At 53.6% G+C, this 23,601-nt stretch overlaps 1 protein-coding gene across 1 annotated transcript; it reads left to right on the top strand.

The window, feature by feature from the left end:
• The first annotated feature begins 160 nt into the window (after positions 1-160).
• On the top strand, positions 161-21,704 carry ODAD4 (outer dynein arm docking complex subunit 4). Its single transcript, XM_036338791.1, has 12 exons — positions 161-327; positions 1,071-1,202; positions 1,701-1,851; positions 2,537-2,598; positions 2,898-3,063; positions 4,600-4,824; positions 4,996-5,203; positions 10,341-10,427; positions 12,249-12,445; positions 15,231-15,331; positions 18,143-18,227; positions 21,048-21,704. The coding sequence occupies exons 1-12, from the start codon at positions 214-216 to the stop codon at positions 21,578-21,580; spliced, it is 2,061 nt and encodes a 686-aa protein (XP_036194684.1). The 5' UTR covers positions 161-213; the 3' UTR covers positions 21,581-21,704.
• The last annotated feature ends 1,897 nt before the right edge of the window (positions 21,705-23,601 follow it).

Here is a 23,601-nt window from a genome sequence, read left to right as displayed (position 1 = left end):
CACCTCCAGCCTGTGCGCAGCGGGCGGGCGCGGCGCTCTCCGGCCGGGGCGGTCCCCGGGCCTGAGGCCCCCGGGAGCAGGGGGAGGGACCGGAAGTAGGTCTCCGCATCCCGGTTGCTAAGAGACGGGGTTTCCACAAGCCAAACAGAGGTTCTACGCCTTCTTTTCTCCCTTTCTCGGGTTCAGCTTTTCCGAATTCAGAATTCGGTCATCATGTCGGACCAAGAAATTGACATCTTGCGAAGCACCTTTCCCTCCTACATGGCTGAGGGCGAGCGGCTCTACCTCTGCGGGGAGTTCTCGAAAGCTGCCCTTAGCTTCAGCAACGTGAGTCGCGCCCTGAACCTGCCCATCGCCCATCCCCGCTCTGGATTCCCGATGATGCCTGGATAACACTGTCGTTTCTAGTCACTTGTTCCTGATGGATGCACCACAGTGACAGATAAGCCCCTGCTAAGCCATTTTCCACCAATTCCCACCTGCGTTCTACCTGATTCTCAATAACTATTCTGACCTCTTCTACTTTTAAAAAAAATAATATTTGTATTGATTTCAGAGGGGAAGGAGAGAGAGAGAGAGAGAGAGAGAGAGAGAGAGAGAGAGATCAATGATGAGAGAGAATCATTGATTGGCTACCTCCAGTACATCCCCTATTGAGGATCGAGCCCATAACCCCAGGCATGTGCCCTGACCAGGAATCAAACCGTGACCTCCTGATTCATAGGTCGATGCTCAACCACTGAGCCACACCAGCCAGGCTTCTATGTTTTTAATCAAATGTTTCGTGATTGATTGGCCTCCTTCTACAGAGCAGGCCCAATTCCCCATCATTGGCGGGGTGATTGGCTGGGAGACTTCTTGCAGAAGTGAAGTCTCAGTTGCTTGTGGAAGGTGGTCAGTAAATAACTAACAGTATCATACGTAACCTTAGCACAGATTGCTCCACCTCACCCTTAGGGGATCGAGTGCTGTTTTAGGCTAGCAGGCATCCTGATTCGGGCTGCCGTTACCCATCCGGCTTCTACCTTGCCCTGCCTGGTACCTGTCAGCCTGTGTGGTTCCTTTCTCAGGCTCTTCACCTTCAGGATGGAGACAAGAACTGCCTGGTGGCCCGCTCCAGGTGCTACCTGAAGATGGGAGAGTTAGAGAAGTCCCTGAAGGATGCTGAGGCCTCACTTCAGGGTGACCCAACTTTCTGCAAGGTGACTGAGGGGTGGAGAACTCCAACTTGCTTTCACCACTGCCATTGTCTGCAGCGCCCTCTGGTTGGAAGTGGTAGGAGAACCAGTCAGACGGCCTAGAGCAGTGATGGCGAACCTTTTGAGCTCAGCGTGTCAGCATTTTGAAAAACCCTAACTTAACTCTGCTGCCATGTCACATGTAGAAATTTTTTGATATTTGCAACCATAGTAAAACAAAGACTTATATTTTTGATATTTATTTTATATATTCAAGTGCCATTTAACAAAGAAAAATCAACCAAAAAAATGAGTTCGAGAGTCACCTCTGACACACGTCATAGGTTCGCCATCACTGGCCTAGAGTCTGATGCCATTTTCTCTTTCTTGATAGGTCACTTGTCTAGCTCCCTGCCTCGGTATCCCAACCTTGACCCCCAACCCAAGCCCCTCCTGTTCCACCGCACCCGAATTCTGTGATGCCTTGTCTGTCCACCTTGACTTGACTTCCTCTCATTTCAGGGCATTTTACAAAAGGCGGAGACCCTGTACACCATGGGAGACTTTGAGTTTGCCTTGGTGTTCTATCATCGAGGCTATAAGCTACGGCCTGATCGGGAATTCAAAGTTGGAATTCAGAAAGCCCAAGAAGCCATCAACAACTCAGTGGGAAGTGAGTGGCTGTGGGACCTGTGCCCTTCTCCAAGAAGTCTCTTAGGGTTCTTAGGTTTGGAGGAAGGCCTGAGGGCCTGGGGGGGGTGAGCACCAGGAGGCCTACAGGGAGTCCCATGCTTGGATTTGGCTGCTGCTGATTTTGCTGAAGATTAGGAACCGTTCCATGAACCGTTCCCTGGGAGGACCAATCCCCGACCCACTATACTGAGCGCTGCAATGTCTGGTTATCCTCAATGCCAGAGAAGAAGGGCTTTTTCCCGCAAGTCAGATGAATATGCCTGTTTTCGGCCTGGTATCGTAGGGTTGCATGGAGTCCCGAGTCTAGTCTTCCTTAGTCTCTGGCTTCTTCCCTTACCACCTGGGCACCAAGAGCTGGCCTTGTGTTGGGGGAGAGGGAAGGAGAGTGAGAGCTTGCCAGTGTAGACGGCAGGGTGTGGATATGGATGACATGGGAATCCGTTTGTTTGGGAATCTGGCTGCCATGGCCCTGGGCTAGCAGGGGCTGCCCAGCCTCCTACAAGAGTATTGCACGAAACACCATGCACCATTTGCCTGCCAGGCTGGCTCAGAGCTAGCTTTGCAACAACATCCCCCACCCCCCTGCCCGAGGCAGCCATTTCCACATGAAAATATGGGACAGGTCATGCTGGGGTCGACCTGATCCCCAGCTTCTGTCCTTGCAGCTCCTTCTTCAATTAAGCTGGAGAACAAAGGAGACCTCTCCTTCTTAAGCAAGCAGGCTGAGGTAAGGCCCCGGTTCTGATGCTACAATCCTTCCAGAGAAGAGGCCACGCGTACCTGAGGCGCACAAGTCTTAGTGGCCCTGTTGCCGGGGAACCAGCTCCTACCCGTCACAGCAGCCACGGGAGTCTGCCCCAGCTCCACAGGGTCCTGATAGTCCAGCTATCCCCGGGGCAGAAACACTCCATGGGTTTCGGTCCCCTGGGAGGTCCCGGAGGAAGAGTTTGGGATCCTAGATTCTGGGCCCCTGGATTCTCTGTGCGCCTTGCTGAGGCTCTGTCGGGTGCTGCTCTATCTTCCCAGAGTATGAAAGCCCTGCAGAAGCCGCATCCCGTGAGGCAGGTCTCATACTACGCCAAGACAGTGTCCAAGCGGAGGGGCTCGGTCAAGAGCGAGAAGACTGTCCGCCAGCTGCTGGGCGAGCTCTATGTGGATAAGGAGTATCTGGAGAAGCTCCTCCTGGATGAAGGTCTCAGGCGCTTTGTTTGCAACAGGGCACGGGGCAAAGGGAATCTGGATGGATGCTGAATGCGCGAGGCAGAGGCAGAATCCATCATATCAGCCAACTTGCTCCTATGGACAGGTTTTACGCTCATTTTACAGATGAGGAAACTGAGGCACAGAAAGGTCAAGTCACCTAAGGTCATGCCTAGGTCAGCAGTTGCAGAGCTTTCAGATTTGAATCCAGGAAGTTCAGTTTCAGAACCAGTCCTCTCCAGCACTGTGCTACCCTGGGAGGGGACTCTGAAGATTTGGGTTCCTCTACCACCGTGTCCCTGAAGGGGCTGTCCCCTTGGCCTTCAGTAAGGACAAAGGCCAAAGAATTCCAGCGGGGAGGTGCTAGAAGGGGAATCTGAGGACACTAATACTAGAATGTCCCACACCTCATCTGGTACAGCCCTTCCTTTTATTTATTTTGAAATGTATTTTTATTGATTTCAGAGAGGAAGGGAGAGGGAGAGAGAGAGAGAGATAGAAACATCAATGATGAGAAAGAATTATTGGCCGGCTGCCTCCTGCACACCTCCACTGGGGATCAAGCCCACCACCCAGGCATGTGCCCTGGCTGGGAATCGAGCCATGACCTCCTGGTTCATGGGTCGCCACTCAACCACTGAGCCACGCCCTTCCTTTTAGAGATAAGGACAGAGAGACCCTGAGTGGGGAGTAACTTGTTCAGGTTGACAAGCAAGTTAATGGTGGAGTAGCTGCCAGAGCCCAGCCTCCTCACTTCTGGTCCACCGATCTTCCAAACACGCTGTGCTGGCAGCGACAGGACAGGGATGGAGCCTTGAGACGAATGCCTCACTTACACAGGGGGGTGGGAGTCTGGCCAGTGGCTGACGAGCCTGCGCAGGGATCATCAGCCTGGAATCAATGGCTTTTCTCCAGAGCTGACTCCCAGGCCGCTGCAGGATCCTTGCAGGCCTGTCACAGGGCGGCGTCACCGCTGGCTCATCTCCAATGCTCCCCTCCCCAGAGGAGCTTCTGTGGAGGGAGGGGGGGCCTGACTACTCCAGTTGGCCTTGCAGCTCTGCCACCAGCTCTAACCTCTGCTCAGGCGGCGGTGGGCAGGACCTGGGCACACCCCTACAGCTCCCAGCTGGCGCTGGCCCACTTCGCACCTGGGGAGTCACGTGGCGCTGGCCACCTGGGCCAGGCTGTGCATTTAGACGGCCTCTGCTTGGAATGGGGGAGCCCGGAAGGCCGGGGGCTATCCATCGGCCGCCCCCTCTGTCAGTTCCTCATGAAAGTTTATCTTGCCATAAGGGGCCCATGTACTCAGCGCTATACCGTGCGAAAGCCGGCAAGGGAAGGGCTCTGGCCTCATCTGGGCCCAGAGGGACCCCCTCTGCCAGCCACCCTGTGCTCTGGCTTTGCTCACTGTTTCTGCAACTCCAGGCAGAGCCCCCCACAGGGCCCTAAAGCAGGGACCCAGAGCCAAGGGGAGGCGACTCCCTTAGATGCCTGTTCTGGTTGGTTCTCCTCACACCCTCCCCCTCAGACCTGATCAAAGGCACCACCAAGCACGGCCAGACCGTGGAGGACCTCATCATGACGGGCATCAACTACCTGGACTCCCGCAGTAACTTCTGGAGGCAACAAAAGCCCATCTACGCCAGGGAGCGCGACCGGAAGCTGATGCAAGAGAAATGGCTGCGGAACCGCAAACGCCGGCCCTCGCAGACGGCCCGATACATCCTCAAGAGCCTGGAGGACATTGACATGCGTGGGTGATGTTCTCAGAGGGGCGGGGACTGTGTCCGGTGGGAAGGGAGCAATAGAGCAGCCTGCGCCCCTGGCCTCCGTGGGCTGTGGGCGGCGTGGGGGGTGCGGGGAGGTGGGTTCTCCCCTCAGCCACCAAGACGACCCGCCTCCACATCCCTCTGTCGCTTCCCAGTGCTGACCAGCGGCAGTGCAGAAGGGAGCCTCCAGAAAGCCGAGAAAGTGCTGAAGAAGGTGCTGGAATGGAACAAAGAAGAGGTGCCCAACAAGGACGAGCTGGTTGGGAACTTGTACAGCTGCATAGGGAATGCCCAGATCGAGCTGGGGCAGATGGTAGCAGCCCTGCAGAGCCACAGAAGAGACCTGGAGATCGCCAAGGAATAGTGAGTGCCTGGGGAGGCCGGAGTCCAGGGGCCGAGGCCAGGGGCCCGTAGAGGAGCTGGGCTGGGCCTGTGTCGCTGGGCCTCTTGCTAGGGCTGCTGGTGGCTGAACTCCCATCTCCTGCCCTGCTTGCCTTGGGGGTGGGGGGGAGCCCACGGAGGGAGGAGCCCCCTGCCCAGCACTGAGGGTCAGGGGCCGAAGGAGACTGTTGGCTTTTCGCCACAGAGGGGAGGGCACTGGCCCACAACTCGAAAAAGCTCCCAGTGGTCTGTCTGGCTCTTAGGGGTGTTTTCATTCTGACACCATGTCAGCACGCATTCCTCCACCCCGGCATGCAGAGGCGCTAGCACTGGGAACACAGCAAAGCCCAGACACAGGGGAGTGAAAGGGGAGGTGTGAAAGGGCAGGGACATCGCTAACAAACCACCATGGTGGTAAGTGTGAGGAAGGAAAAGCCCAGGACCCCGTGCTAGGAGCCGTGTATTTCAGGAGCACTTCACGGGGCCTGTGGGGAGGCACTGAGGCAGGTGGGCGGACGCTTGAGGCCGGAGAGCACAGGGTATTGCCAGGGGAAGAGTGGGCCAGAGGAGGCTGGACCAAGGGGGCAGGATTCAGAGCCAACCAGGGCCTCGCAGACCATGGTTCTGACCAAGTTTCCCGGCTCTGGAGTCCGGCCGACCCGAGCTTCGGAATTGTGTCCCCAGCTGTGGGACCTTGGACAGGGCACCTAACCTCTCAGCCTCAGGTGGACGTCGCAATAGCCCCACCTGAGAGGGTGGGACGGTGGGAGGGTGGGAGGGTGGGAGGGAGGGCCGGTGCGGAGCGCACACGGAGACCTCAGGACATGGCTGTGGAGCCACAGGGAAAGTAACCGGCTCTTCAGCTCTTCACACCTGATGGCCCCTCAGGGGTACCGTGGCTTTCGGGGCACCTGGTTTAAATCTTTGGCGTCATTGGTGACTTTCTCCTCCCACAATTCTGAGTCCCTTTCTGCCTCCCGTCATCCTGTTTCTACGCACAGGTTGGCCCTGGGCTCTCCCTGCCTCCAGCTGCTCCCACACATCACCCCCAGCGACTCTGCTTCTCACCCCTCAACCCTCCTTCCCTTGCTGACAGACAGGCCTTGGTCCGTCGTTGGCCTCAGACAGAAACCACACACCTTTGCTTGGTACTCAAGGCCCTCTGATGTCAGTCCTCCACGTGGGTCAAACTGGACTTCCTGAGCATCCACTCCGCCTCCTGCCCTCCCCTCCTCACTGGCTGCAGCCTGCATGCCGCCCATTCCCAATTCATTCTCACCTGCCTGGGCGTGCTGGGCAGGCCTATCACAGAGGTGTGTGTGTGTGTGGGGGGGGTCAGCTTTGGAGACATGCCTGACCCTGACTCCTGGCTCTGGCAATCAGAGGCTGTGTGGGTTTGATTACGTTGCTCACCTCAGTTTCCTCATCTCTAGTGACGGCCTGATAATACCAACTCTCAGGGATTGTGAGAATGAAATGATATGTACTGACAATAAGCCGTTTGGACCCAACCCTATCCCAGGCCCTAAAGACACACACAATCTCTGCTTCTGGCCAGACTCCCTCCCAAGCCCCAGACCTGCACGGCCATCGGATTCCAAGGCATTTCCACAGGAACCCCACATAGCATGCCCCAACCGGAACCCCTTCTGATCCCCCAAACCCCGTGCTCCGGGGCTCCCTATCCGTGACGATGTCACCTTTGGCCACTCAGTTTCCAAGACGGAGCCCAGGCTGCTCTCCAGACGCCCCCCGCTCACGCTCGGCGGCCCAGGCCCTGAGCACGCTGCCTCTCTCCTTCCGTTTCCCTCCACGGCTCAGCCAGACCCTCCTTGCTTCTTGCCTGTTTCCTCTGACCTGGATTTCCTGCTGCCCAGCTGGTCCTTCCTTCTGTGCAAAACAAACCCAATAATCAGATCAAGTTCAAGTGCCCGGTTCTGCTGCCCTTCCTTACCTGGCTCGTCCTGGTCTCCCCTGACCCAGCTCTCCGCAGCCAACACTTTCAGCCTTCCTCCTGCAGTCCCTAGGCAGGACCCCCTCCTCTGCCAGCCCTTTCTTCATCAACGCCCTCCTACCCGCTCTTCACCATGTAAACAGGAGTCTTCCTCCTGGAAAGCCTTCCGTGGGCCCCAGCGGTGACTTAGAAACCTCTCCTCTGCGTTCTCTCCACACTCCCCGCCCCTGTCTGCACGATGCGACTCTGGGCTGGGACTGTCTTACATTCCCTGTCTCTTCCCAGCACCTGCCACAAATGGGCGGGCAGGAAGTGTATGCTAAATGGCTGCACAAACAGGGTGTTCCTTAAACAAAATTAGTTCAGTCTTAAGTGAGCTCACTGCGCCCCAGGTGCTCCCTCACTCCAATCAGCCATGCCCCTCCCTCTCTGCCCCCCAAGTCCATCATTCTTCCAGGTGCAGCTCAAATCCCAACTTGCCTATGTAGCTTCTTAGTGACCCCAGCCCTCATTTCTTTCTTCCAATACCGATAGATGATTTGATTGCATGCTTTCTCATTACTATTATTGTTAGTGTATTATAGATTACTAAAGGCCCCGTGCATGAAAATCATGCACTGGGCAGGGGAGGGGGAGGCAGGCGGGGTTCTCTCAGCTCAGCCTGCGCCCTCCCGCAGTCCGGGAGCCCTTGGGGGATGTCTGACTGCCGTGGAGGCAGGAGAGGCTCCTGCCGCCGCCGCCACTGCACTCGCCAGCCATGAGCCCGGCTTCTGGCCTGGTGGTAAGTACATGTCATAGCGACCAGTTGTTCTGCTGTTAGGTCGATTTGCATATTAGCCTTTTATTATATAGGATTGTTACGAATACATTGACTTATTACAACTCATTCATTCATTCATCACACAACAGAACACCCACTTTAGAAGGGGAGGCTGACCTCAGAGGTGCTGTGAGAGCAGCGGGTGCAAAGTGTGGCCAAGGCCCCAAGGAGAGAGGCAGGTGGCAGCCCTGCTGGGAGCCAAGGAGGCCTCAGAGAGGACAGGGGTGTCAAAAAGAGGAGACAAGAAGGAGGGAGAAGGGCACCCCAGACAGAGGGACCTGGCAGGGTTGGAGGATTTGGGGAACTGCGGGTAGTGTGCAGGGCTGGGGCCAGGACCTGTGGGGAGTGGGAGGTCCGGATGCCACAATGAGGAGGAAGGACCCTAGCCTGAAGGTACGGAGGGTCCATGAGTTTGATTTTACACAAGACTGCAGTGTTGCTCTTGACGCACAACCGTGTGGTGCAGAGAGCAGACCCTGACCGCCTTCTCCCTCCCTCCCCTCCCCTCCCCCAACACCACACATTCCTCACTTCACTGGGAACAAATTGAGATGTGTCCATCTGGCCTCTTTTTAATGTATTTACCTACATATTTATGTACGTCTATGCATTACATAGGATTTTTTTAACAAAGCAACTCACTTCTGTATTTTTTTTTAAAAAAAATTATGTGTCTTGGGAAGGGTGTCATTCTTTGAATGGTATTCCAGCTCGCACAGTCATTTGTGGAACTACATCTCTGTGGGCACTTAGGCCATCACAAAAGTGGGGCAGTGGAACTCCTCAGATATGTGTGAGTACCTCTGAGGGTAAAGGAATGTCTTTATTTATTGATTTTAGACAGTGAGGAAGCGAGAGAGAGAGAAACATTGTTTTGTTGTTCTACTCATTTATGCATTCATGGGTTGATTCTTGCATGTGCCCTGACCCGGATTGAACCCGCAACCTTAGCGTATCAGGAGGGTGCTTGAACCAACTGACCAGGACCCAGGTTTGCATTTGAGAAAGGCAGGCTGGCCATGGTGGGGAGACTGGGTCTGAGGAGGAGAGCTTCATGGAAGACATGGAAGCCAAGTGGGTTGCAGGGGCTTGAGGAGGAAGTGGGAAGGGAGAGAGTGAGAGGGATCTGGGACCCGGGGAGGGTTTTCCTGTTTTACTTGTTAGGAAGGAGGCAGTTTTGAACAGAGATGGGAATGTTTCTATGGTAACGGTAAACAATCGATGTAGGTGGTGCAGTTGTCTTTTTCTTTATGGAACTGTCTTACTCTTTCCTGATGACACATGAATACTGTAAAAATTTAAATACTACGGATACATTCAAAGTTTCCCTCCTGCTCTCATTTCCCTTGGGTAATCATTGCTAATAGACTTATATTCTCTCTACTTTTTAAAGAAAGGCCCACTTTTTGTTTAGTTAGTTGTTTTTTGGTGGTTTAAAACAACAGTTTTCTCTGACAGTGCTGGGGGTTGTAAGTCAGTGTGGGCAAAGGTCAAGGTGTTGGTGGGGCCTCCCTCCCTCCAGAGGCTGGGGGGCGAACCCGGCCCCTTAGTCTTCCAGCGTCGAGAGCTGCATTCACGGCACTCCTTGGCTCGCGGCCCCTTCCTCCAGTGCCAAAGCCAGGAGCACAGCATCACGCTTCAGCTCTGCATATTTACTTTTAACCAGGAGGGGGCGGTACATAGCATATACTCCTCCAATCTGACCTTTTAACCTGCTATATCAGGGATGACTTTTCATACACAGAAATTGCCAGTGCGAAGCCACTGATAACATTCAGACTGTTTCCCATGTTTATTATTATTATTATTAAATATATTTTCATTGATTTCAGAGAGGAAGGGAGAGAGAGAGAAAAACATCAGTGATGAGAGAGAATCACTGATTGTCTGCCTCTGCACGCCCCCTATTGGAGATGGAGCCCGCAACCCAGGCATGTGCCCTTGACCAGAATCGAACCTGGGACCTTTCCGTCCATAGGCCGACGCTCTATCCACTGAGCCAAACCGGCTAGGGCTCCAGTGTTTATTACTGTGAACAGTGCCTTAATGAGCGTTCCTGCTACATTGCCTTCTTGAGCTAAGTTCCGAGAGAGGAATTGCTAGATCAAAGGGACCTCTTTGCCAGCTGTTGACTGGTGGCCGCCCAGAAAGGTCCCGATAATGTTCATTCTCAGCTACGGGGTATGAGAGGCCCCGTGCGTGCCAGCCCTGCCAGCCTGGGCGTGTCCCTCAAACTGGACGCTGTGTCCCTGAGGCCAGGGCCCGTCTCCGACTTCCTTTCTGTTTCCATCGTGCCTCGAATGCCCGATTGCTAGTGAACAACTTATCATGATTCTTTCCCGCAGTGACCTTCCTGATGCCAAGTCGAGAGCCCTTGACAACATTGGCAGGGTTTTTGCCAGAGTTGGGAAATTCCAGCAAGCCATCGACACGTGAGTGACCAAGGACTGCCCCTCCCCACCTCGGGGCCGGGACCTCCCACCCTCACACCAGACTCCCAGCCTGGGGCCAGGATGCCAGGAAAGGAGGCATCAGAAGACCTGAGATTGGCCCCCGGCTCTGCTAGGCGGCCTCAGGAAAGCCACTTTGTAAACACAGGGGCTCATCCATTAAATTAATTAATAGACTAGAATCAGCATTTTCTCAGAATGTCCCAGTGACAAGAATCACCTCGAGTATTTTTTAGGGGTGTGAATTACAGGTTCAGTTTTGGAGCTCAGAGATCTGTTTGTGTTTTTTTTTAAAAATTTAGTTAAAACTTAAAATATATATATATATATATATATACATATATATATGTATATATATATATATATATATTGATTTCAGAGAGGAAGAGAGAGGGAGAGAAACATCAATGATGAGAGAGAGAGAAGCATTGATCGGCTGCCTCCTGCATGCCATCTACTGGGGATCAAGCCCATAACCCGGACACCAGCATCGAACCCAGGACCCTTCAGTCTACAGGCCAATGCTCTATCCACTGAGCCAAACCAGCTAGGGCTCAGGGATCTGTTTTTAATGAGCATTCCACGTGATCCTTATCATGGGCCAGTTGAGTCCAGCACCTCTTCTGACACTATTCTGTGACTCACGGGAACAGAGTCTGAACTCTCCAGGTGGTCCAACTGCTGGACTTCTGATGTCCACCTTGGGGGCTAGTGACTTACTCCAGTGGGGTGACTCAGCCCCAGGGAAACTTAGGGGGAGGGCCTGAGCTGGAGACCAGCCTGGGCTGGGTGAGTCCACTCACTTAGCGCAGAGAGAAATGTCCTTCAGGCCCTAGTCGCTTGATTGAAATAGACATGTTCACCTCTGCTACACATCATTTGCTTTCCTAAATGGCCCCGGGTGTCTATGTGCCAAAAGACAGAGGAGTATGATAATTCACTTACATATTTTTATAATAAAAAGTGTTATAGAAAGTATGTGGTTATTATTAAAATATTAATTTTGAAAATACAGGAAAGTAGAAAAAAAATTTTCCAGTCCCACCACCCAAAGACAAGTACTAAATCTCATCCTAATCCTACTCTTTATTTTATTGATTTGAGAGAGAGAGAGAAAGGAAGGGAGAGAAACATCAATTTTTTTGTTCCACTTATTTATGCAGTCATTGGTTGATTCTTGTATGTGCCCTGAATGGGAATCGAACCCACAAACTTGGCATATTGGAACAACGCGCTAACCAACTGAGCTACCCAGCTAGGGCTGCTAATCCTCCTCTTAACTTTTTAAAAATTTATCTGGTTTGTTTTTTCTGTGTTGAATTTTTTCTTATATGTATTTAAGAATTTTTTTTAAAAAAATATATTTGTTATTGATTTCAGAGGAAGGTAGAGGGAGAGAGAGACAGAAACATCAGCGATGAGAATCATTGATCCGTTGCCTCCTGCACACCTCACACTGGGGATTGAGCCCACAACCCTGGCATGTGCCCTGACTGGGAATCGAACTGTGACCTCCCGGTTCGTAGGTCCACACTCAAACGCTGAGCCACGCCAGCCGGGCAAGAATATTATTAAACATTATTTTTATGTTATTTCAAATGATATTTTGTAAGCATATTTGCAACTGTTGGATCAAATTTGATCCCATAGATGTTCCAAAATAGTGTTGGAAGCTTTAAAAAATGCTACTGCTTATGAGCACCACTCCTTACGGAAATGAACGGGCGGCGGGAGGGCAGTGCTCACCCTGTGGCCAAGGGCGGGGCTGGAGTGGACGGAGCTGACCTGGTTCTTCCTCCCCAGGTGGGAGGAGAAGATCCCTCTGGCGAAAACCACTCTGGAGAAGACCTGGTTGTTCCATGAGATTGGCCGCTGCTACTTGGAGCTGGACCAGGCCGCGCAGGCCCAGAGTTACGGCGAGAAGTCCCAGCAGTGCGCCGAGGAAGAGGGGGACATCGAGTGGCAGCTGAACGCCAGTGTCCTGGTGGCACAGGCACAAGGTATGGGCTCGGAGAGGACACCCTACCTTCCCCGGCACTCAGGCCGAGCTGCACGCCTGGGCTGGGAGTCCTGGGGGCCACACTTCACATCCCAGCGTGCCCCTGCCCAGATGAATTCTGATTCTGAGAGTGGGGACCACCCCCTCCCTTTTGACCAGGGTTAGTGCCTACTGTGGGCTAAGTTCAGTTAGGGCTTAGGCCTCCCGATAGCTGCCCTGCCCTGGAGCTCAGCTGCAGACCAGCACAGCACGGTGTCCTCATCAAAACAGCGCCACCTGGTGTTGCTTGGCGCTCTTTACATCTGCATTCTTGGATGTAATCACCGTGCAAGCCAGTGATGGAGGCATCATTGTCCTCATTTTAGAGATGGGGAAACTGAGGCACTGTTTCAGCAGATTGCGCCAGGTCACACGAGGGAACTTTTTGGAGCAATGGAGATGTTTTAAAACTGGGTTGTGGTGATCATTGCACAACTCTATAAATTTACTACAAATCACTGAACTGTATATTTAGACATGGGTGCATTTTATGATACGTGAATTACATCTCAGTGAAATTGTTTTTAAAAAACCAGCAAGGGGGCCGAAACCGGTTTGGCTCAGTGGATAGAGCGTCAGCCTGCGGACTGAAAGGTCCCAGGTTCGATTCCGGTCAAGGGCATGTACCTGGGTCGCGGGCACATCCCCGGTGGGGGATGTGCGGGAGGCGGCTGGTCGATGTTTCTCTCTCATCGATGTTTCTGACTCTCTATCTCTCTCCCTTCCTCTCTGTAAAAAATCAATAAAATATATTAAAAAAAAAAAAAAAAAAAAAAAAACCAGCAAGGGGAAGGGGCATGGAGAAACAGATGAAACAAGACGGGCAATATTTTGGTAATTGTTGACGCTGAGTGATGCGCGATGGGGGTTCGTTATACTACTCTTTTTACCGTGGTGTACATTTGACATCCTATATAATAAAAGGCTAATATGCAAATCGACCGAACAGTAGAACGACCGGTTGCTATGACGCGCACTGACCACCAGGGGGCAGACGCTCAATGCAGGAGCTGCCCCCTGGCGGTCAGTGCGCTCCCCCAGGGGGAGCACCACTCAGCCAGAAGCCCTGAGCCACTGGGCCTCTAGTATTTCATAATATAATATTAAAAAAGAAATGGCCCCAGGTCACAAACAGGCCATGGAGCTGGGACTAGAACCCAGTTCTGTCTGACTCCACAGCTGGGGCTTTGCGAAGCTGTGCTAAGCTGCTCCTGCCCCAGGTACATAGCTGACCTCGGCGGGAGAGGACATGTGGCCAGTCCTATGACCAGGGGGGCATAATCATTCACTTGTTCATGCTGCAGAAACGTACTTGGTGCCTTCCCGGTGCACAGTAGGGAGCAAAACCGTTAACAATTCCCTGCCCTCCTGTCTGAGGAGGTTAACTTTTAAGCAGCCACTTGAAGGATGAGAGGCACCAGCTGCCGTAAGAGCTGAGGACAGAGCAGTTCACCAAAGGAGCAGCGAGTAGGAAGTGGGCAGGGGCTGCGCTGGTCCTATACGCCGGAGGAGACCCATGTACGTGGGGGCTCCCGGGGCCAGGGAGGCTTGGAGGAAGGAGGCTGGTGAGCGGCCAGATCCACAGGGCCTCATGGGCCTTGTTACGAATCATAGATTCTTTCCTAAAAGCATAGAGAAAAGCACTGAAAGCTTTAAATCTAAATCGCAGGCACGATTGCTATGGCTCTTCCTAGAGCCATTTCCTGTTCTTAGGAGGGCACTGTGTAAGCTGAAGGGGCGGCGGGACTTACCCCTCAGGTTGGACGTCATCCTGAGTCCGCTCTGGAGGACTTGCTGGGCCCGAGGGTCTCTGCAGAACCAGGTCACTCACTGCTGGTCTCAGTTTCCCCAAACGCAGCACAGCCCAGGGGGCAGGGCTCGGCAGGTGCCACTCTGTGCCTCCGTTCCGGCCTCTGTCAATAGGGGTAATTATGGTATCACCTGTAGGGCTGGCGTAAAGGATAAAGTAATACGTAAGCACGCAGGCACCGAGAACACTCAGTAAATACTGATCTCTCCCTTCCTGCCGCTCACTAACTTCTCGTAAGTGTCTCTAACAGTGATGAGAAAGTGGCAGGCCTTGGAAAAACCTATTTATGGCTCAACACAAATGTAGGTATAGGTCTCCATCCTTTTTTTTAAATTTTTAAAAAATTGATTGTAGAGAGCAAGGGAGAGGGAGAAAGAGATAGAAACATCAGTGATGAGAGAGAATCATTGATCGGCTGCCTCCTGCACGTCCCCTACTGGAGATCAAGCCCACAACCCGGGCCTGTGCCCCGACTGGGATTGAACTATGACCTCTTGGTGCTTAGGTCGAGGCTCAACCACTGAGCCACACTGGCCGGGATCTGCAAAGTTCTTGACAAAATGGAGTGACTATTTTAAAATAAAGATTTCCTTTTTGGAACCATCTGACGATGGGACAGGATGGAGTTCTTGGCCCCTGTACTGGAGACACATGGTGTGGGCACAGGCCCCCTTCCCTCACTGACCCCTTCGAACGGCCTGAGACCCATGGCTCAGGTTCCCAGGTCCTGTCCTTAGAGGGGAGATGGCCCCAGAAAGCCAGGGGAAGGGTGGCCCCGGGCAGCTCTGGGGCTGCCTCCAGCTCACACAAGCTTCCAGCTTCCCCGGGAGGGGCCAGCCAGGCCGGGGCGCCTGCGGGAGCGCCGCCCTGCAGGGCAGCCGCATCCTGCAGCACCGAGGTCACCACCCACCTGTGCTGTGCCTCCCCTGTGCTCCAGTGAAGCTGAGGAACTTCGAGTCTGCCGTGAACAACTTCGAGAAGGCCCTGGAGAGAGCGAAGCTGGTCCACAACAACGAGGCGCAGCACGCCATCATCAGCGTGAGCCTCTCCCCACCGGCGGGTGGGCGGGGAGGGCGGGCGGGCGCCTGGGCAGGGGTGGGCGGGCCTCAGCCCCGCAGCCCTCCCCAGGCCAGCCCGCAAGGCCTGGTGACCACCAACTGCAGGGCACGGTCTGGGTGGGGCGCTGCCTTCAAACATCTGCCACCGCCATCAGTTTCTATAGCAACCCATACACATAGTATTTTTGAAATAAATAAAAAACGGAAAGGCAGGTTTACAAACATATTTACCTTTACTCTGGATGCTAAGATTTCTTATCCTATTTTATTTTTCATTTTCTTTTTGTTGTTGTTGATCCTCACCCGAGGATATTTTCCCATTGATTTTTTGAGGGAGCGGAAGGGAGGGGGAGAGACAGAGAGAGCAACATCGATGTGAGAGACACATTGATCAGCTGCCTCCCACATGGGCTCTGACCAGGGCTGAGCATGGAGCCCACAACCGAGGGACGTGCCTTTGACCAGAATCGAACCTGGGACCCTTCAGTCCGAGGGCCGACGCTCCATCCACTGAGCCAAACAGGCCAGGGCTCATTTTCCATTTTCTTTTATTTAATGCTAGTGGAGACCTAAATTGGTTTTAGAACAAAACCCCTTCCTCCTCCAGGAGACCACAAGAAATAGTGTGATTGCCTCCCTCGCTTGCCTCCACCTGCGCTGCTCAACCAGGCCGCCGCAGGCCACCTGCGGCCACTTACGTGAACAGGACTGGAAAGTTACATTTCAAATTCCGTTTCTCAGTCACACTAGCCACATTTCAATGCTGCACAGCCGCCCGTGGCTGTAGGGCCACAGAGTGCAGGCCTCGAGCAGTCCCATCCTCGCAGCCATGTCTGCTGGGCGGTGCGGGCCTGGCCCGTCAGCTTCAGGAGGCAGACACACAGCTGAGGCCACCCAGGCAGGTGGACCACCTTAGGAGGGCCAGCAGCTAACCTCACAGATGCACAGGCAGCTTAGCGTGAGTCCGCTGGCCACCTCCCTCCCGCTGCTGCCCCTCAGCTGTACCAGGGCGAAATTCCAGAACCACCACCAACACATAGCTCAGCGGTTCTCAACCTGTGGGTCGCGACCGCCAAACGACCCTTTCACTGGGGTCACCTAAGACCATCCTGCATATCAGATATTTACATGACGATTCATAACAGTAGCAACATTACAATTATGAAGTAGCAACGAAAATAATCTTATGGTTGGGTCACAATATGAGGAACTGTATTTAAAGGGCCAGAAGGTTGAGAACCACTGACATACTTGGACCCCAAGGGGCGTCGGCTGGAGTGAATTAAACAGCCCCTGGTCTGGGGAGCTTGCCCAGTGGTTGAAAGAGGCCGTCTGCATAACTCGGGGCAGCGGGAACCACACGGGAGGTGCAGCAAGTATTCAGGAAAGGGAGCGGGGCCCTGGGAAGTGACACCCTAAAATGCTGCAGTTGGAGGTGGGCCTCCTGGGGGTTTTGAAGGACCAGGATGGCAGTGTGTGGCCAGGCTGTGGGTGCTGAGCCATCTGTGGGAGGCAGAAAAGGAGACCCGGCCTGGATCCAGGAGTTGGGCCACGATAGCAGGATTCGGGGCAAAGAACCAGCCTGGACTTGAAGGTCTAAGAACTGCAAGGGAGCCACTGACCCACTCGGATTTTTAGGGGGTGAGGTCATAACTTGTGAGGACCATGGTGAAACCACATTTTCCCTGTCATGGTGGAGAAGTCGCTCCCAAACAGACCCCACCATGTGCCAGTCTGCGCCCTGCTTCCTGGCCCAGGGCAACTTCGGCGCGTCACTGAGCGTGCACCTCGCCTTCGAACCTGGCCCCCAGAGGTGGAGTGCTGCCCGTCCCTGAGGCCCAGCCTTATGCTCCTCAGCTCACACGCGTGGCCTCCCCCGTGAATCCTCTTCCACACGATCACCCTCACGTTGTGGGAGACGGGTGGCATGGCAATTAAATCCAGGAAATGCTGGCTGACCACGAGTCGGCCTGGGGTGTTCAGTCCAAAGGTGACAGCCACGGCCCTGGCCCTCAGGAAGTTTGGCGTCAGCAGGAAAGTTAAAACACAGCCCTCTTGTTTGTGACAGTGCCGTAGGGACCGGGAGATTCAGAGCGAGAGAGCCCAGCGGGGAGGCGGGGCTGGGCTTTCCCATCAAGGAGGGGTCGAGGTCACCTTGAGGACTGAGCAGGGTTTTGAAAGGTTGAGAGGCAGAGAGAAGTGTCTGTGGGGCCAAACAGCCCCATGGCCCTCAGTGGCATAGGACCAGGCCCCTGACCTTTACCCCCCTGGGTTGGCATCTCTAGGCAGGAAGGCGCACCGGGGTGCAGACGAGTGTCTAGGCCTGGTGGTCGATCAGTAGATGTTCTGAGTGCCTGCTGGTGCTTCCCCTCCCCCCGTGCACGTCACGGGGAAGAAGGCAGAGCCTGCCCTCACGATGTGCACAGGCCCACGCTGCAGTGTGTCGGAGTTCCCTCCATGGCCTGCTGACCTGCTGCAGGCTTAGGGACTCGCACTGTGTCTTTGCATTGGCTGAAGCCAAAGGAATCCTTGTAAAAAGGTGGAAACCGGTAGATACACACGCTTCCCAAATACACGCCTAAGCCCTGGAGTCACGTCTCTCGTACGACGTAGCCTGGGTATTTCCAAGTCCCTGTGTATCCACAAACCTCCAGGCAGGAGCTGGCAGAGGAGCTGGGAGCACAGGATTAGTGCAGAGCCCTGCTTCCCGGGGTTGGGACTTGGGTGAAAGGGGAAGTGTAGGTGCCAAGTAGGGGTTATGAGAGTTCACTGGCTCCTCTACCACCCACAGGCTTTGGACGATGCCAACAAGGGCATCATCGATGAGCTGAAGAAAACGAACTACAGGGATATATTCAAAGAAAAGAAAGAGAAAGGTGAGTTCCTGGAGCCCCAAGGCAGCAGCTTCAGAATTCCACCCCCTGCATTCTCTCCTGTCAGCCCCAGTGCACGCTCAGTAGCTGGTCCCGGGCTGAGCACTGTCTACGGGCATTCTGACGTCAGTGCCACCTGCACCCCAGCCTTTTGCTGGGGCAGGAGAGGGAGGCGATTCAGCCCACTGTGGACGGGGGTCTGAGCCCGCTGTCTGCCCAGAGAGCCCACTTCTGTGTTTCTTCAATAATTCATCAAGTATCTGCTGAGCACTGGTCACACGCCAGTTAGGTGTGAGATTTGGGGAGACGGGCTCAGCCCGGCCCTGGAGGAGCCCGGGGCCCAGTGGGAAAGCCAATTAGAGTTGTCCCTGAATGGGCTTCTGCAGGCCAGTGATGATCTGGAGGAACGGCTGTGCCCTGGGCACAGGCCAAGCGCTCTGACTTCCCTGGGGAGACAGGGATGTCTCCAAGGGGGAAGAATTGTCTGTTCCAGGTGCCAAAACCAGAGGTTCTCAACCTGTGGGTCGCGACCCCTTTGGCGGTCGAACGACCCTTTCACAGGGGTCACCTAAGACCATCCTGCATATCAGATATGTACATGACGATGCATAACAGTAGCAACATGACAGTTATGAAGTAGCAACGAAAATAATTTTATGGTTGGGTCACAACGTGAGGAACTGTATTTAAAGGGCCAGAAGGTTGAGAACCACTGCTCCAAATGCTGCCCGAGGCTTTTCCACGTGCGTGCGTGGGTGGGAGAGGGAGGGCATTTCTGGCGGGAACAGCAGGAGCAAAGACAGAGGCAGAATGACAGCTACTTACACTTTTGGGGCTCTTCCTGTGTGCCAGGCACTGGGTGACGCCTCGCATTCAGTCCTCACCACCCTAGGAGGTAGGTAACTGTTTGGGGGGCAATGGAGGCGGAATGAAGTTGAGTGAGCCGCCTGGGTGGCACAGCAGTCTGACTCAGAGCCACACGGTCCCCTGCGTCGAGGAGCTGCTCTGTTGGACCAACATGGGGAGGGGAGGGGATGGAGGGGAGACGGGGAGAAGGGGGCAGAGAGCGTAGGGTCAGAGGTTAGGATGAGGTGCAGATGCTCAGACAGACCCGCTTTACAGACCCGCTTTATCACATTCTTTCTCCAAAGGCCTCGGGGAGTGAAGAGGCCTTTACTGACTCTAAGAGGCTCTGGGGTGGAAGTGAGGGAAGAGGAGGTGGCTGGGACTCCAGGCCCCCAGGCCCACCTGAGTCATTAGGGATGGACCCCAGAGGGGATGGGGGACGGAAATTGATCTCCATTCAGTGCTTCCGATGTGACTCACTGGTCCTGCAGGAACACTATAAAATGAGCATTACTATTTGCTTGATTTTATGGGTGACACGGAGGCAGAGGGGTTGCGGTTCACGGTGGTTTTCTGTCTTGGGAAGCCTGGCTCTAGAACAGCCGTGGGCAAACTACGGCCCGCGGGCCGGATCCGGCCCGTTTGAAATGAATAAAACTAAAAAAAAAAAAGACCGTACCCTTTTATGTAATGATGTTTACTTTGAGTTTATATTAGTTCACACAAACACTCCATCCATGCTTTGGTTCCGGCCCTCCGGTCCAGTTTAAGAACCCATTGTGGCCCTCGAGTCAAAAAGTTTGCCCACCCCTGGATTAGAACCTAGGCTTTTACCACGGTTCTGCACTGTTCCTGGTGCCAGGACAGCCTGTCTGCCCTTCAGTGGTGCCCTCGCCTTATCACAGTTGCTCTGTGCAGCCAAGAAGACAGAGCCGCCTCCAGGCACCAAGGCGGAAGCCCTCTCTGACCCAGGCGTGGTGATGGGAATCTGGGTGTGGAGTTTTCGGGCACCTGAGCAGCCCTTTATCATTCAGCATCTGCCATGTGGTAGCTGGATCCCCACAGAGAGAGGCTCTGCCTCCCTACATGACCTTGGAGCTGCTCTCAGGAGCCACAGGAGCAATAGGTGGGAAGGGACACAACTGGGAAAGGGCAGATGCTCCACGCAGCCTCCCTCACGCTGCCCTTGCCAACCTTGGCAGCCATGTGCTGGGGAAGGGGTCCTCCGGAACTCACCGGGAAGGCCCTGAGGCCAGTGGCCGCGGCCGGGCAGGGCATTTCCCTCCCAAAACAGCAGGTGGCAGCATTGCATATGTCTTCACCCCCAAATGGCAGCCTTTTCCCAGCTGTGACCGGAGAGCCACTAGGCACCTATGAGGGGCTCCCAGGAAGAGAATGTGGGGGCGACTCAGGAGGAAACTGGTGACTTTTCTCTGTAGCTGGTTAAAAGCGGAGCTAGGATCCCTCTGGTTGTAAACTAGCTCTCCAGCTGAACTTGCTGCTAGCAGTCTGCGCCTATTTTTACAGGGAGCCTCCCAACAAATGATGAAATATGGTTCCCGGGGACAGGGAAATGCGGGATGGGAGTGCTGGAGAAAAGACCCCTTCCGTCCTTTCCCAGTGCCTCCGCTGTTTCTTGTAGGGAAAGAGAATGTGCTGTGGGGGCAGGCTATCCCGAGTTCACATTCTGGCCCTCCGTTCATTTGCAGGGTGACCATGGTGTGTGATTCCTCTTTATCGATCCCAGGCCCCTTGACTGCAAACCCGAATCAGTGACACATTATGCACTGTCATGACACTATGCACTTACAAGTGAATGGTGTGCTGTGTGCGGCTCACACCATGCCTGGAACAGAGCTGGTCCTCAGCAGTGGACGAGTTCCTTTCTCTCCCTTTGGGAAGGAGTGCTTCTCTTAAAAGCACAGGCCACGACAGGCCCAGCAGGACACACACTTACCTTTCTCTCTTCCTTTCCAGAAGAGGCTGCTGCACTGGATAAAGCAAAAGTAGCGGCAAAGGGGAAGGAAAGAGTGAGAAGAGTGAGAGACGAATCCGAGAAGATAATGAAGCATTGGGAAATAGAGCAGGATGACATGGAGAAGGGCACAGACGATGAGCTGTCTAATGGAGGAAGTCCAACCCTCACCGCGAGCGGACAGGAGGAAAACAGGAAGACAGGAGTAGAAAAAAACATCTCCTTGAGAAGAGAACTGGGAGCCATGAGGAGAGATTCGAGAGATGTTATGAAGAGACGGTCCGGAGAATCAGGCAAAAGTTCAGGAAGAGCAGGCAAGGAATTAAGCAAAAGTGAATCCAGAGAAATTTACAGGAGGCCTTCAGATCTGGACCAGAAACCCTCGGAATTAATAAAAAGCAGGTCCGAAGACAAAGAGGAGAGCCTTTCAGAAGCCGAAAAGAAAGAGTCGGAAGACCTGGAGGAAATAGAACTGGGAGAAACGGAAACAGAAAGTGCTGAGAAAATGGAAAAAGATGAAAAGGAAGATGAATGAAGCCCCTGTTAGTAGGCATTAGGATCAGGAGGCTGGGATTCACAGGGTCATGGGGACCTTATTAAACTAGACTTTGGAGTGGAGATTTGTAAAGAGGTCCCCGCGGCCTTTTTTCTGATACTGTTGTCCCTTTAAATAGATATCTTTCGTTCTTACAAACCCTGAGTCTTTCATTGCCTCCATACCCCCACCCATTCTCAGAACAGACTTAGAGAATGAATGACCGGACGTGGGGTGCTACTTCCCAAGCAGAACTCTGACCTTACCTTGACTGGGTGAGAAACACAGAGGCCCCCAAACAAGGCCTGACCCGGAGTGTGATCAAGGTGTGAAGTGTGGTCCTCTCCCCCAGACCCTGTCCAAAGACCGTACGGGAGAAAGAGAAAGGTGCGAAGAAGAGGGTGTCAGGGGGCGAAGAAACAGGTGAGCTCTGTGAATCAGGACAGCTTAAAGGGGGGAGGAAGGAGAAAGGCCTGGGAAGTAGAAGCATGTCTGCCCAGCGGCTGTCCATTGGCTCATTTTGCTGAGTACCTACTTTGTGCAGCACACAGTGGGAGGCTTTCGGGAAGAAATAATGATGGGACAGCCTCAACCATCACTCAGTGAGGGAGACCTCTTGTAAACCCCTAAGCCCTGAAAGCAGAATGAAATGAATGCTGGTACTGATAGGGGCACTGCGCTCTAGGAGCCTAGAGGAAGAAAAACAGTTCCTACCCAAGAACAGGAAGTAACCTGGGCGTAGGAGCAAGGGCTGGTCCCCCTGTGCTACCTCCGCTGGCAGTCAAGTAAGTCAGGCTCCCAAAAAAGGCCTGAGCCAGAGTGTGATCAAGGTGTGAAGCCTGGTCCTCTCCCCCAGGCCCTGTCCAAAGATCTTAGGGGGGGCGGGGGGGAGAAAAAAAGGTGCTAAGTACCTTTGTTCCCTCCTCTGTGGAATGGGTTCCTGCCTCAGGGGTTGCTGTGGGATTGTATGAGTGGGTCCCACAGCACCTGGTACACAGGACGCTCTCCAAAATCTACCCAAGCTTTCAGTCTCTTCACAGAGGAAGTGGGGGCTGAGCAGCTGCCTCAGAGGATGAGTTAAATTTCATGACAGTTATCCATCTGTCCCTTTGGCTACTGCCATCCTGGTTCTGCCTCCAACAATTCCCCACAGGGTTGGGTGAATTTAGACTGGGACAGGGCCTGGCCTAGGGTGAAGCAAGGCAGGCATTTCAGCTGCAACATTTCACGGGGTGCCAAAAACTCAGTAAGCAAGATAAACAGTATTTTAATGCAATATTGTAAAAAAATAATGCAACAACCCATGATGAGTAAAATATCACCTTTTCGATAAAGACAGGATCCCACCTGGCACTTTCGAGACCCTGCTTCCCTCCCCTCATCCTTTTTTTTTAAAAAATATATTTTATTGATTTTTTACAGAGAGGAAGGGAGAGAGATAGAGTTAGAAACATCGATGAGAGAGAAACATCGATCAGCTGCCTCCTGCACATCTCCCACTGGGGATATGCCCGCAACCAAGGTACATGCCTTTGACCGGAATCAAACCCGGGACCCTTCAGTCCGCAGGCCGACGCTCTATCCACTGAGCCAAACCGGGTTCGGCTCCTCCCCTCATCCTTATCTTGGCGCAGGACTGGGAAAGGGTGACTGCTTTCCTCTTTAAAGACTTCATTATTAACACCTACCAGAAAAAAGAGGCCATAAAAAATGAACGAATGAATGAAAAAAAAGGCTGGACAAACCTCTGTCCAACACTTCTTTTTTTTTTTTAATACAAATTTCTTTATTGATTTCAGATAATAAGGTAGAAGGAGAGATAGAAACATCAATGATGAGATAATCATTGATTGGCTGCCTCCCGCACACCCGCTACTGGGGATCGAGCCCGCAACCCAGGCATGTGCCCTTGGCCGGAATCGAACCTGGGACCCTTCAGTCTACAGGCTGATGCTCCATCCACTGAGCCAAGCCGGCCAGGGTAGCCCAGCACTTCTTGCTGCTGCTCAGTCTGCGGGTCG

Source organism: Myotis myotis, unplaced genomic scaffold, assembly GCF_014108235.1.
Source record: "Myotis myotis isolate mMyoMyo1 unplaced genomic scaffold, mMyoMyo1.p scaffold_m19_p_17, whole genome shotgun sequence".
Lineage (NCBI taxonomy): Eukaryota > Metazoa > Chordata > Mammalia > Chiroptera > Vespertilionidae > Myotis > Myotis myotis.
Note: the sequence above shows the minus strand (reverse complement) of the source record. Positions and strands in the feature narration are given on the sequence as shown.